This window comes from Mus caroli, unplaced genomic scaffold, assembly GCF_978045245.1.
Source record: "Mus caroli unplaced genomic scaffold, Mus_caroli_1 scaffold_13, whole genome shotgun sequence".
NCBI lineage: Eukaryota > Metazoa > Chordata > Mammalia > Rodentia > Muridae > Mus > Mus caroli.
In genome coordinates this window covers 118231654-118245807 of record NW_028227268.1, presented here as the reverse complement: position 1 = coordinate 118245807, position 14154 = coordinate 118231654, and the positions used below count along the sequence as shown (strand labels likewise).

Sequence of the window (14154 nt, the reverse complement as noted above, 5' to 3'; positions counted from 1 at the left end):
GTTCCCTCCCCCTTCCTTTATAAACTGAGTGTCTGGAATTAGTAAAATTGAGCCTAGATCAGAACTTGTTGTCCTGGCTCCATTCTTTTCTTCCGCCCCGTCTAGTTTCCTCTCTTTTCAGCCTGAACTGCCATTTTCAGTTGAACCGTTCGTGTTGTGGACCGCGGGCGGGCCGCAACAGGAACCCCCTTCTCCCCGGTCTGCTTGCCTTTGGTCTCCTCACCCTGATGGGATTTTTCAGATGTCAGCCTCATTGGGCCTCTTCAGAGTCCTCCTGCGTCACTCCTCCTGGCCTCATGCTGGGGGACAGAAGAATCGGAACCTGGCTGGGTACAGCCAATGCTCCGAGTACCAACCACTGCCGCCGCCGCTGCCGCCACCTCACTGAAACATCTTTTCCTTGTTGGCACAATAGAGACCATGGAAAAGCATTGCTTACTTAAGGAGAGGGTTGGAAAGGGCTTGGTAGCACAGTGACTAGGGAAGCTGAGAGGGGAGGAATGTTTGAACCCAAGAGTTTGGAAAAATGACAGCCTGGCCTGGCCTTGCCACGGTTTCTACAACAATGAGAATATTTATTTTCTTCAAACAGTAAAAATAACATTTTCTCTCTTTTGTAAAAGTTAAGTACCATCACATTCCATTTTCTTAAATAACAAAATCCTAAAAATATATATTAAATTGTATACAGTGTGTCACACTTCATTTTATATTTTAAAATACATGATGTTTCTATTTTATTCTCAAAGTTGCATATTAAGAGCATATTTACAAATAAAGCCTTGTTGTCCAAAGTCATATCCCTGCTGGAGGGTGAGATTGGAAACGGGAAGATCTTGGCGCTATGAAGGTGGCGGGGATGGCAGCCCCCGCGCTGGATCTACGCCTTTGGATTCCTCCCTCTAAGGTGAGAGATCCCCTCCCACTTGTCTGCCCTGCCCCACTCAGCCTCGGCCAGTGTGTTCAGCTCCAGCTTGGCAAGACAGGAGCCTGTGTGAGGCCCCCAGGTTCTGTTGGCAGACCAGGGTGGGGGTGCAGCCAGCATCCCACCCCCTACCCCACCTCCAGCCAGAGCAGTCAGGGCTGAGTGACCTGGAGGTAGAAGAGGACAGTAAACAGAGACACAAAGGGACCAATCAAAGGTTAGCAGTTCCCAGGGCGGTACCCAAAGCAGACCTCAGACATCAAACAGGACACTCCACAGGAGAGGAGCCAGGGAACCATGGAGGCTTGTGGACTTGGCTCGGGAGACCTGTGTGGCCCCTGCAGAGGCTGACAGAGTCTGGAGGCCATCCACTTCTAAGTGCTCTTGAAGGTCAAGTGTAGCCTGTCCCTGGCAACAGCCGGCGCGAGCTCTGATAGTGTCAGGCCAGCGGATGATGAGGAGCATCAGGTGGGGTCCCTCCTGGGATGACAGTGAGCCGTGGGGTGGCACCTGGCCCAGGCACATCCCATGGGCTGGCCCACAGGCCAGGACAGCTGTACCCGCCAGAGCTTTGATCTTCAAGAGCTTTTGGCTGAGGAGTCTGAAGCCAGAGCCCACATTTAGAGAAGTCCAGAGCTCTGGTCTCCTTGCTCACTTGAGGCGGCCGCAGCCCTATCCTTGCTGATATGGGAGAGGACGAAGACCTCTTTCCTACTCTGTCTCTGCTTTGTAAGCAGTGTGACAGGAAGAGAAGGACATAGGGTACCTATGTTTCTAGCTGATGTCTCTGAGGGCTGCTCTTCTCCCTCGGGCTTACCCCTATGCTCCAGGCAGGGTGTTACCAGCACAAAGGCCCTCGGTGACCGGCTGCCTACAGGTTCTAACAGACTGTAGCTGTCCTTTCTGGAGGTCCGGCCTGGGTGATTTACAGCCCTGCCTTCCCACTGTCCTCTGCTGTTGTTGGAGGTGGGTTAGTTTTCCTCACGTGTCCCCTACCCCCCCAAGAGAGAGAGTGGGTCCTGCAGTGCTGGGCTGTGCCAGGCCCACAGCAAAAGGAGCGTGGGCACATCCACTGCCCTTCCTGGGGACACCAATGCTGAGCTGCAGCTGCCACCACACTGGGGCTTGCTTCCTGTGTCTGAGATATGAAGAGACAGGTGAGTGGTGGCTTAGAGGAAGCCTGGGGCCAGTGCTCTGAGCTGAAAAAATGTCCTGGCCTGCTGTGAGCCTTCCCTGGGAAAGAACCCATGTCCTTTCTGTACTATGCACATGGTACTCTGACTCAACACTTGGTCTCAGGGGAGTCCTGCAAACGCTGTGGACAGCCTAGAGTAGAACCTGCTCCTGTCAGTCTATTTCCAGACTGGTGGAAATATGGTGGGCCTGTCTTCAAATCCAGGAGCCTGTAGCCTTTCCCAGATCAAGTGAGATGATGACCCCCTAGCTCTGTACCCCTGTAGGCCTCCCATAGGAGCTGAGCCAGCAGCCAGCCCACTGTAGACTCTGGTGTCCTCTGGTTGACTCATCAGCTCAGGTCACTGCCTCATCTGTACTCCTGCTGCCTCTCCCTGAGGGTGGTCCCCAGATGGTCCCAGACAGTCCTGGGGAGCAGCAGCTACAGAAGAGACACCCAGACCCTATGGAAGGCCTCAATGGCAGTGACTGAGAGACTCGGGGGAGGTTAGCATGGTGTTCTGGGAGGGCACCCAGGACAGCAGAGGCTCAAGGGCTGGCAGGAGAGTGACCAAGGTCTACCTTTAGGGCACAGGCTGTTCCTCTCAGCTGCTGCTGACAAAGGCCACTTCCAGACTGCAGGACTTCTCAGTCGGGGATGGCCCTTCCTTTCCCAACTGCAGCTGGGTCTCTCAATCTTGCAGCTTTTCCTGGGAGGATCTCCAGTTCCCAAGCCTGACCTTTTCCTGCCTCCCTGTCTGAGGGACAATGGGCAAGACCAGAGCCCTTACTCCTACTCTGCTCCCATGATAAGGGACAAAGGACAAAACTCGCGGTAGTTTTGATCTGCTTTTAAAATGATAGACACCTCACGTAGGAACCACAGATGCTGCCCGCATGCTATGGTGCAGTCTTTTTCTCTCCCACCTTTTGACAGTGCTGGGATAGAACCTAGGGCCTGATGTATACAAAGCAAGCTCTTGATCGCTGAGTTACAGCCCCAGCTCTGTGCTACAGCCTCAGCTCTAGGCTACAGTCTTTAAACTCCTCTGAAGTCGGCTTTGGCTGAGGACAGGAAGACAGGCTGAATTCAGATTCCACAGGATTGGCAACTACTTGAGGGCTAGGCTCGTTAAGTCTAGTATCCAGGAAGTTCACTGTGTCTGTTCCATGGACAAACAGATGGACCAATCCTCAGGCTTGCCCCATTGGTCAGTGGGTGCTAAAAAGAACCCTCTAGAAAGACGACATCTGGGGCCCTGCTCTCAGTCCCCTCGGACTAGATGACACATGGTAGTTGGCAGCAGAGAAAGCTCCAAGCCTACACTGGACCTCTGGGCCTCTAGGGCGCCAATGCCACTCTTAGTGGGGAACCAGGCCAGCCTAAGAAAACCTGACAATTCTTTCAGTCTGGCTCTATTGCAAACTGTAAAGACCAGGGGGAACTGATCTGTATGTGGACAAAATAGAGAATAAGCAAGAAAACTCATCCTACACTACACCTCCCCACCACCCAAGAGTCTTCTGGAGTCAGGTCCAGCTGTGTCCTGTCAGCCTGGGCCTGGTCTGACCGTCCCAGCAGAGCAGCCAGGCTGGTACGTGTGATGGAGGATCCCAGGCTGGGCTGCCTCTAAAGCAGGGTGCCCCCAAAAGAGATGGAGGTGAATGGGAAGGGAGGGAACTCATCAGAGGAGAACTCAGGGGAGCAAACTCGAGCTTGGAGCAGAGCCTCTCATGCAGGCGTGGGCTTCAGTCACTCACGAGGGGATTGCGGTCATCTTGTTGACTCTGACCCTTGAGCTTCTTCTTAAAGATGGAGATTGTAGTGGAAGGTTCATAGAAAATGGTCCAGATTTCCCCAGAAGCCCCAGGCTGACGACAGTCCCTAAGGTCTCCTGATGCAGGAACTCGGTGAGATCTGTCAAACAAAAACAGGTTTTCCAGTAGACCTAAAGAAAGCACTCAAATAGCCTCCTCATGAGGCTCCTGGACCTGTGACACTGTGTGTGGAGCTAGCCCTGGGAAGGGTGTTGGCTGCCTCAGAGGCTTAAGATGAAGGCTGGGTGTAGTGATGCACACATGTAACTCCTGGAGCTCAGGAGGGGAGGCAGGCAGATCTCTGAGTTTGAGGCCAGCCTGGTCTACATAGTGAGTTCCAGGACAGCCAGGGCTATGTAGTAAGACCCGGTCTTAACCAACCAACCAACCAACCAACCAACCAACCAACCAACCAACCACAGCTAAGGATGAACTATGTGGGCTGTGGAGGCGTGTCCTTTGGGCACAGAGGCTGGCAGGGCAGAGTCCTCCTTGTGGTAACAAGGGAATTTCTGTCAAAATAATTCAAAGCTGGAAAGGCTGTTTTAGGAGATTATGAATTTTCAAATATTCTTTTGCTTTCCTTCCTCTTCTTCCTCCTCCCCCCCAATAAAAGAATGCCACCTACCAATGCTGTTTACCTAGAAGCTCGCTCGCCTATCTAACAGGGTAAGGGGAAAGTTCTGTTTGAAGCAGCGAGCCCTGACATCAGGTCTGCTCCTAGCCCATCCTTCTCTTCCCCTCCTGTCAGGGGCAGGGAAGCTGAGGAGGGCTTCCAGTGTTGAGAGGAGTCAGGCGTGTGCTTTAGGGCCTCAGCCCTGCTTCAGCCTGCCGTGAGACACTGTGCCCTGAGGGACTTCCTTGGATGTGAGCTGTGACATTAAAACACACATTGGTTCTCTGAAGGTGCAAGTTCTACGTCTGTGAGGACAGCCAACCACAGGTGGAAAGCCTTGAAAAGAACTCCGCCTGTGCTGACACGTCCGGACACTCCTCCTTTCTTTCCATCACTCACTGACAGCAGCACAGTGCTTGCTACTGTGAGAGGTGCAGACATGCGCGAGAGTATAAACCCTACAGGAAGACGTGCGTCATGGCACCATTTACAGAATGGGTTTGAGGAGCCAGCATCCATGTGGTATTCTGAAACTGACCCTATTCCCCACACTTCACTCTGTCTGTCTCTGTCTGTCTGTCTGTCTGTCTGAAAGGTGAGTTCAGCCAACAACATTAAGGACATTATTTCTACTGAAAAAGTTCAGAGAGGAGCCGGGAAGGTCAGCAGTGTGGTCACAGCCACCCTCTGTGTAAACATTTGTGGCAGAGGCCTGCGATCAGGAAGGTCTTGAGTGGGAGTGGAGAGGGCGTAAGCTCTCCAGGCACACAGACAGCACCGCCGGGAAGGCAGTGCACTCTGAGTGTTTTCTCCAGTTTTGTTAGACCTGAAAGATAATGCATTTGTAAGTTTCCTCTTTGTTGAAATAGGTTTTGGTTTTTGTGTTTTTGTTTTGTGTCACTTTGTAGCCCAGGGATTTATTAAGTTAAAAAGGCTGGTCTCGAACCAGTGAACATAATTATTCCAAACATTTAGTCACTGGTGGGGGAGGGGCTCGTGGGCCACAGCCTCACCCAGGGGAGCTAAAGGCAGGCAAGGGCTGGCAGAGGAGTGGAAGCCTTTGTCTTCAGTGGTGAGCTGCTCACACTCCAGTGAACAGGCAGTGAGTGACTGTAGCAACACTCCTGTCTGCCTACTGAGTAGGGAGAGTGCAGGCAGGAGCTACTGTACCCAGCAGAAACAGGGGCTTGATAAGTTGCCCATATTGGTCTCAGCCATAACCCTCTACCTCAGCTTTTTAAGTAGCTAGGATTTCAGGTGTATGCCACTGAGCATGGCTTAAACGTATGTTTAAAAATAATGTGTACTTCCTGGCACACTGGGGACAAGACAGAGTTTGGGCATACACAGGCCAACAGCCTCCGACGACAACAGGGGCAGCACAGGGAGGGAACCTATGGCCCAGGAGTGAGATCAGGGCCGGGCACGTGCAAGCCCACAGGGCCTGTGTATCAAGCTGTGCTGAGTGAAGCAAGAACACAGGGCGTCAGTGCTGCAGTGACTCCATAGCAGACAGTGTGACTGCAGAGCCCATGGCTTGTCAAGTGCTGAGAACACATGACTGCTATAAGATCAGCCTTAAAATGGACATAGCCCTCACCCCTCCAAAGCTCAGGACACAAGGGCCAGGCGATGGGAAATGCTGGCCAGTGGGTATGACATGGCGTTGGCACTCAGGAATTCATGGCAGCTGTGGCTGCCCACATAGGGTCTGTATAAGACTGAATGATTCCAAACATTTAGTCACAGGTGGGGGAGGGGCTCGTGGGCTACAGCCAAACCCAGGGGAGCAATGGCAGTCCAGGGCTGTTGGAGGAGCAAAAAGCTTTGTCTTCAGGAATGGAGCCAGTCATGGGGAGTTGCTAACACTCCAGTGAACAGCTCCACACTCATGCCCATGTGGGCAGCCCATGTAAAAACAAAAACAAGACAGAAAGGCACGGGAGTGGGCTGGGGGCCTGGTGGGGGTGACAGGACCGGGAGGGGAGGGGAGAGGAGAAGAATGAGGTGACTGTGACCAATACACTATGTACATACATGGGGCTGTGAAAAATAAACTGACAAAATTCCTAAGCACTAATGTAAGACTTGATTTCTAGAGGCATTAAGAAAAATGCATGGGCCAGAAGGTTGTGGCACAAGCCTTTAATCTCAGCACTCAGGAGGCAGAGGCAGGAGTATCTCTATGATTTGGGGGCCAGCCTGGTATATGTCTACAGAGTGAGTTGCAGGACAGCCAGGGCTACACACAGAGAAACCCTCTCTTGAAAAAAAGAAGAGAGAGAGAGAGAAAGAGAGAGAGAGAGAGAGAGAGAGAGAGAGAGAGAGAGAGAGAGAGAGAGAGAGAGAGAGAGAGAGAGATATGCATGTACTGTCTTAGGAAGCTAGAGTTTTAAATACACCAGAATGTTTTCTACCTTTCCTGAAACCAAGTGTACTGGACTCAGCCTCCTCAGCCTCAGTGCAATTGGTCCTGTCTCCTGTCTCTCCTGGAAGGAGCTGCAGTGTTCTCTGCCTTGTACTGCCTGGGACTCAGCCTCTGGAATTCTGTTCTGATGTTAAACTGTCCCCAGACAGATGAGGAAACGACAGAGGAAAGACACCGCTCTCCCATGGCACTGGTACTCACTTAAATGTGACATGCAGAAGAATCTTTGCAACAACTGCTGTGACTGTGAGGATGAGGAGGGTCGCCAGGCCATACACAGTCCATCCTGTAAGTGCAAAGCAGAGTTCACCAGATTTGCCTTCACTTTCCAAAGGAGACTGGCAGCTCAGGGGGGCAGAACTGGCTCTGGGGGCCCTGCAGGTGGGAGCAGCCAGTAAACCTGCAGCAGGAGCAACTCGGTAAGACCTGAACACTAGAGTTGGGGTCCTAAGGGGTTCGGTAAATCTGTCTGCCACTGGAACTCAGCAGTGAAGGACTTAGCCGTCTTTGGGTCCTAGTTTTCTCATCTGAGAAGTGAGAATCGAGACCTGTGAAACCCTACTAGAATCCACAGCCAAACATTGCTGGGCTGGAGAGGCCTCTCCTCCGCTTTCCACGGTGAGACCTCCAGAGGTGAGGGAGCAGTATGAGAAGTTCTAGACCAGATTATGGATGGCAGTCCTCCTCAGTGCGCCAGCTCCCTCAGGGAGGATATGTGAAGCCAACCACACTAGCTTGACCAGAGAAGAGCATGGCCCACGACAATCCCTGCACGGCTTCTCTTCAAAGCTCTCGGCACTCCTAGCCTTTGGCAGGGCTTCTGGTTTCCCTCCTCCCACTGGTAACCCATAGGAAACATGCACAGTCCTGTCCTAACATCTGTGTGCACTTCACCCTGCAGAAGAGGAGCGATGCCGGGCCTTATGCTGCACACAACTTGGAGACCAGGCTTGTATTTCCAGACAAGAGAAGGGCAGAGTTTTGTCTGGTTCAGTGCATGGCTCACTGTTTAGTACAGTGCACGGCACCTTGGAAGGAATTCTGTATGTTCTGGGTTCACCTTCCCCTCCCCATTGGTGCATGTTGTACCCCCGAGCTGACCTCCAGCCTGTTCACACCTGAGTCAGCGTATTTGGGAAGCTTTACTCAGGGCTCTAGGAAGATGCTCTCACGAGGCATCTTTTATGACAAAGAGATCATCTTAGCTGCTAATCACAGTTACCAAAGGCACACAGAAGCCATCTTTGGAAGGGAGCTATGCTAATGAGGGTATTTCTCTCAAAGGCCATTCAGACTAGAGGTTGCAGGGCCAATATCCCAACATGTGTCTGCAGGGCAAGCATCCACAAGCACCTTTGTTTCTGTAAGTGTTGAAAGAACTACCTTCCACTCTGTGGCTGTTGGCCCCAACTGACGGTGCCCAGGAATGGCTACCTGGGGCAGTCTGCGGAGGGTGGCTGGGGCTGGGGGTGATGACATAGAGGACTTTGGAGGAGTGGGCAGCGCTGACACTGAAGTTGGCTTGCTCGGTGATCACCTCTGCCAGGGTCTGGTTGACAGCAGGTCTCTCCTGTGGTGGTTCCTCCTTGGTGGCTAAGAGAGCAAAAGGATTAACCAAAGCTGGGGATGGCAGCAGCAAAGAGGGGTCCTCTGAGTGGGAGGAGGCCTTTTCTCTTTCTCCGTGTGTGAGAGGGTGTTTAGCATGTGCGTAGGGTACACACATGTGGGGAACATGGACATGCGGAAGCACATGTGGGACTCATCTGTTTTTTTTTTTCCATGTGGTTGCTGGGATTTGAACTCAGGACCTTTGGAAGAGCAGTCGGTGCTCTTAACCACTGAGCCATCTCTCCAGCCCAGGACTCATCTATGAACACCCCTCCATGTTACTCAGTGAGGCAGTCTAACTCCTCAATTTGGCCAGTTCTAGGAATCCCATCTCCACCTTCCAAGGCTGGAAGTGGATGTGGGCCACCACACCCACTCAGAATTTATCTGCATTCCAGGCCTCTGCACTCTACTCCTTATGCCTGCTCAGCAAGCACCCAGCCACTGAACTCAGCAAGCACCCAGCCACTGAACTCAGCAAGCACCCAGCCACTGAATTTTCTGAACTTCCTTCTTTTTGAGACAGGTCTCTTATAGCCCAGGCTCGCCTCCAGCTATGTAGCTGAGGATGGCCCTGAATTGTTAACCTTCCAGCTTCTGCTATCCTTGAGCTGGTCTTACGGGTGTGTGGCATTACTCCTGGCTGAGGAGGTCTGGTCTGATTTCACAGTTACCTGGCTGTTCTCTGCTGGGGCAGAAGGGAGACGCTGCTGAGCCTGGCGCTGAGACTTCAGACACTGAAGCCACTTTGTTTTCCGGGCTTTGTGCTTGCAGGACCCCTTGTCATGGCAAACCTCATTCCACCTGCTCTAGTCGGTCCCACTTCCTGTGGCCCACTACCCACACTTTTTAAAGTTGTGTGGTCTGATACCTGTGCTCAGAGGCTAGCAAAGGCTCCTGTTAGAGGGGTAGAGTGCGTGTTTCTGAGGACGATGGTAGGTTAGTCTGCAGGACTGGTTGGGCTGTCTAGGAGCAGTAGGATGGATGAATGACCACTTGGGAGCCTTCCAGTTCTGTCCCTCACCTCCTTCTTTATCTATCCATGTAGTTGTCTACACAACTGCCTCTAAAACTACTAACATGAGCCTGAGGAGATGGCCCCGTGGCCTGCTCTGTCAGAGGACCCGAGTTTGGTTCCCAGCATCCATGCCATGACAGACCATTCACAACTGCGTGTCGGTAATTTGATGCCCTCTTCTAGCTCCTGAAGCACCCCCACACACGTGGTGTATGGTATACACTCACATAGTCATAAATAGAATCTAAAGTAAATAAATAAAATTATTAAAATAGTGAAATTGACATATAAACCAATTGTACACTGGAAGGTGGAGTTGTATACTGGAAGGTAGGGTGTCATGCACTGGAAGGTGGGGTGTTGTGTGATAATAAGTGGGGGATGAATTAATGTTGAAATCATCTGTAGCTGAGTCAGGAGGACCAAGTGTGCCCCCAAAGATCCACTTTAGGCTTGAAAGCTCTGGCAAGGAAGAGAAGGCAGGGCACCTATGCCCCAGAGACAAGGACATCTTACCTTGGTACAACACAGCAAATCCCTGGGCCTGATTGATGCGATCAGAGAAGAAATACAAAATGACAAAATCCAGAGAGACGTTGAAAGACAGAGGCGGGCGGCTCCTCCCACTGAGCCGGACCAGGACGCGGTGGGTGTAGCCGTCCAGCAGCTCCACCATGTCTGCAGAGTCCCTGATATCAAACAGGGTGAAGTTGAAATGGATGCGAGAGGCTCCCGGAACCCGGATGGTCCAGTAGCAGACCCTGCCAGTGGCGTAGGTGTCAGGGAAGTCAGGGGAGTACACCACGGCTGCCATGGCTGAGTAGTTCCCACCGCAGGCGCCCACGAGAGCTGCAGAAGAGAGATGGTGGGCCTGAGTCTCAGCCTGGGGCTCATCTCTAATGCGGACACAAACAAGCTCTTAGGAAATGTGATCTTGCCAGGGACATTGTTTCCAGCTACAAACCAGGCCATCCTGGGTTTTAGGATCAGATCACAGAATGAATCACTTAAACCCTGAACAAATGACTGCAGACTATTTGGTTTCCCCAGGAGACCTCAGCCTAGCGCAGGAGGAGAAGTGCAGCCCAGGCTGGGGTCTGGCTGGAGTCAGACAGTCTGCATTAAGGAGGCGCAGGGCCATGGGATCCTAGGGGCTGCACCTCATTCCCAGGCCTCTCCCTTGTTTTCCAGTTTAGGGCCACCACCTGCTGCTGTATCCCATGACACTGAGAGGACATCTGAGATAAAGTGCATGAAATGCTGGGACCTCTCAGCCGAGGAGAGGCTTTTGAAGAGGTGACGTCATAAAAGAAAGGCCCTGAGTCTCCTCAGGGTTTCCAGTTCTTTAGAGGTGCAGTGTTTGCACGAGAAGTCCACAAGGAGCTCTGGCCTGGAAGACCTGCTCTATAGGGATGCTCTCCTAGCATGTGTGACCACAGGCTGGATTTCCAGAAGTGCCCAATGGGAAGGCAGGGTAAGAGCAGCCTCATGGTGCTCTGGGTCACCCACACTGTGCCTCGGCCGTGCTTTCTCAGGACTAGTGGTTAGGACTGGTAGGCTTTTAGAGTGGTTGGAAATGAAAGACTTCAGGAGGGAGTGTAGGAACAGGATTACAAAGAAAGCTGTTATTTTTCAGTATTCAGATGGAACTTGGCCACACGCGTGCCAGGCAAGCACTCTTCCACTGAGCCACAGCTCCAGCAGGCTTTAGGAAAATTCTTCTCTAGCACACAGAAAAGCAATCAAAGTATGTTGCTTTGCTGGCCCTGGTGGTACAGGTCTGTAGTCCCAACACCACGGAGGCTCAAGTCAGAGGATGTCAGTTCAAGACGGTCTCGAAAAACCGAAGGCTGGCAAGAGCTCGGTGGCAGGGCCTTCGCCTACCTTGTGAGCCCCTGGGAAGTGGCTTTTTCTTCCTAGTGATGAGGAAGCTCAAAATCAGAAGCCGAGGTCTCCAGACAACCAAGGGACATTATCAATGACAGTGGGGTTACAGAAATGGGCTCAGCTGTGCCAGAGTCCAGAGGGAAGAGGTGACCACCACAGAGGCTGAGACAGCTGCATGGGAACGAGATCCTGGGGAGCCGTGAGCCTGGCTTCTCAACTGAGCACAGGGTCTACATACAGTGTGGCTGTCAGCTGAGAACACATGGAGCCTGACATAAAGTGGTAGCTGTGAGCCTGGCATGTCAGCTGAGCACACACTGAGCCTGACATACAGTGGTGGCCGTGAGCCTGGCTTCTCAGCTGAGCACACACGGAGCCTGACATACAGTGGTGGCTGTGAGCCTGGCTTCTCAGCTGAGCACACATGGAGCCTGACATACAGTGGTGGCCGTGAGCCTGGCTTCTCAGCTGAGCACACATGGAGCCTGACATACAGTGGGGTTCGCATTCACTTTCCAGCTCTTCTGCAAAGGCCTCCTCGTGCTGGCAAGAGTGACCAGTGTCCAGCAGCCAGCCAGAGTTCCCCTCTCAAAGGAACCAAAAGCCTCTAATTGCTGAGCAGGGGGACTGTTAACCCATTTCTCCCAGGGCCACTGGAGAGAGGCAGATGTGACGCATGTTTGTGTCTGTGAGAGAGTAGAACACTTCCTTAGGAACTGGTAAAGACCAGCTCCTTCTGGGAGAAGAGCGAGAGCAGAAGACTTTGGCCCCTGGTTGCTGTAAGGCCTCCTTGGGAGAGAACAGGAGTCTCTTTCCCAAGTCCCATCAAAGGCCAAAGTGCATGGCTGCCAGGGAAGAGGGAGAGCCACTGAAAACACCTCATTCCCGTGGCTGGTGGCAAGTCCTACGCTGTAGATAGATAGGGGAACCAGTGACCCCCATGCCTTCCCTCAAACAGCACCAAAGAGCAGACAGTGTCTGTCTCCCACAGGGGCAGGACACACAGGGACCTGTTCGAAGCTCAGCATGGAAGTGGACACTAAGAAACCACACAGTGCCCTCTGCTCTACTCTAAGCACAGCTTCAGGATCAGGGAGCCTGAGGGCACCAAAGGAAATAACAAAAAATAGCCTGAACTGAGGTCAGCTATAGACAGACAGACAGACCCCAGCCCAGTGCTCACTCAGCAAATTGAGGTTGGCTACAGACAGACGGACAGACCCCAGCCCAGTGCTCATACTCTGCAGGCCTCCAAAGTGTAAATGCTGTTTATGTTAGTGTCTACAGTTCTCCCTAGTGTGTGGCATTAAACAGAGTACCACAGCGCACACAGAAGAGCAAGAAAAAGTGGGGAAAGATGCACTGCCAAGGAATAAAGCAACCCACAAAGCAAGACTTGAGAGCGACCCAGAGGTTGGGACTATCAGCCGTGGAGGCTGCAAGATGAATACAGTACAGTTTATAGTGACACGACCAGACACCGGGGCAGCCTGTGAATCTCAGAAGAGATGTGGAAATCATAAAAGTCAGTGAGCTAGGCAGGCTTGGTGCTTCATGTCTGTAAAACTAACAGAAAGTTAGAGGCAGGAGAATTAGACATTTAAGACCAGCCTTGGCTACACAAAGTTTGAGGTCAGCCTTGTCTAAAAACTCAGAGGAGCCAAACGTTGGCACTGGAGAGAGGGCTCAGCAGTGAGGATGCACATGGCTCATGCAGGGGACCCAGTTCCCAGCACTCACGGCAGACACTCCAATGGGCCTGAAGTCCTCGTCTGGCTTTCACTGGCATTGTACTCATGTGCATTTGTGTTGGGGTGGGGGTAGGGGAGGGTTACACACACACACACACACACACACACACACACACACCTAAAAATAAAGACATAATAAAATGTAAAATAAAGACACTACATACTCTCAGGGATGAAGTGTATGATTTATCTGCAGGTAAGTGCAGTGGTGAAAGAATCAATAAACTTGAAGACATGTCAATAAAACATATTAGCCAAAATGAAACAGGGAGGGCAAACCCAACCAAACAAAACAGCGCCTGACAGCCACAGACGGCATGGAGTACATAACGCATGTGCATGGGCAGAAGAGTTATCTGATGAGAACATGCCAAAGCCGGTTTAAAAGGGGACCACAGATCGACGAATCTCAGGAACTCAAGCCAAAAGTAAACCAAAAGAACGCCCGACATGGTGGCACATGCCTTTGATTTCCGCACTCAGGGGACCGAGGCAGGCAGGTCTCTGAGTTCAGGCCAGCCTGGTCTACAGAGTGAGTTCCAGGCCAGCCAGGGCTACACAGAGAAACCCTGTCTTGACAAACAAAAAATGAAAAAAGTACTCTCACTAGCTACCCACCCCTCCAGTCATGCAGGGATCTCTCTATTCTTTCAAGTCATGAGCTGTCTGTAGCTAATCTCTTGGAAGTGTTCCACCTTGTCTGTAGGATAAGACGAATGTGCCGCAGTCACCGAAAGCATCTGAGAGAGGAAGCTTTAGGAGTCGTTTCTATGGTGTTAAATCTACTTATCTCTGAGGAGCAGTGAGGTGAGTTACGAAGCTGGCCGTGGCCAGGGGCTCTGAAGATGGAATGCCTACTTGCTCGGTCCGGGAATGCACACAGGCAGAAAGCATAGCTCTGTAGACAATGTAGGCATAATAACCAGCCAC

General features: G+C 52.0%; 1 protein-coding gene across 2 annotated transcripts in view; it reads right to left on the bottom strand.

Moving 5' to 3' along the window:
• Positions 1-555: 555 nt before the first annotated feature.
• Positions 556-14154, bottom strand: part of Kremen1 (kringle containing transmembrane protein 1) — a 69033-nt gene continuing 55434 nt past the window's right edge. Inside the window, exons 6-9 of one of the 2 annotated variants that reach the window (XM_029484045.2) lie at positions 10103-10435; positions 8395-8553; positions 7162-7246; positions 556-4016 (exon numbers count right to left, since the gene is read on the bottom strand). In XM_029484045.2, the coding sequence (XP_029339905.1) occupies positions 3848-4016; positions 7162-7246; positions 8395-8553; positions 10103-10435 (746 nt within the window). In that variant the 3' untranslated portion in view covers positions 556-3847. Of the gene's footprint in view, positions 4017-7161; positions 7247-8343; positions 8554-10102; positions 10436-14154 lie in introns of both variants that reach the window. The other variant, XM_021178235.3, reaches the window with a different exon arrangement.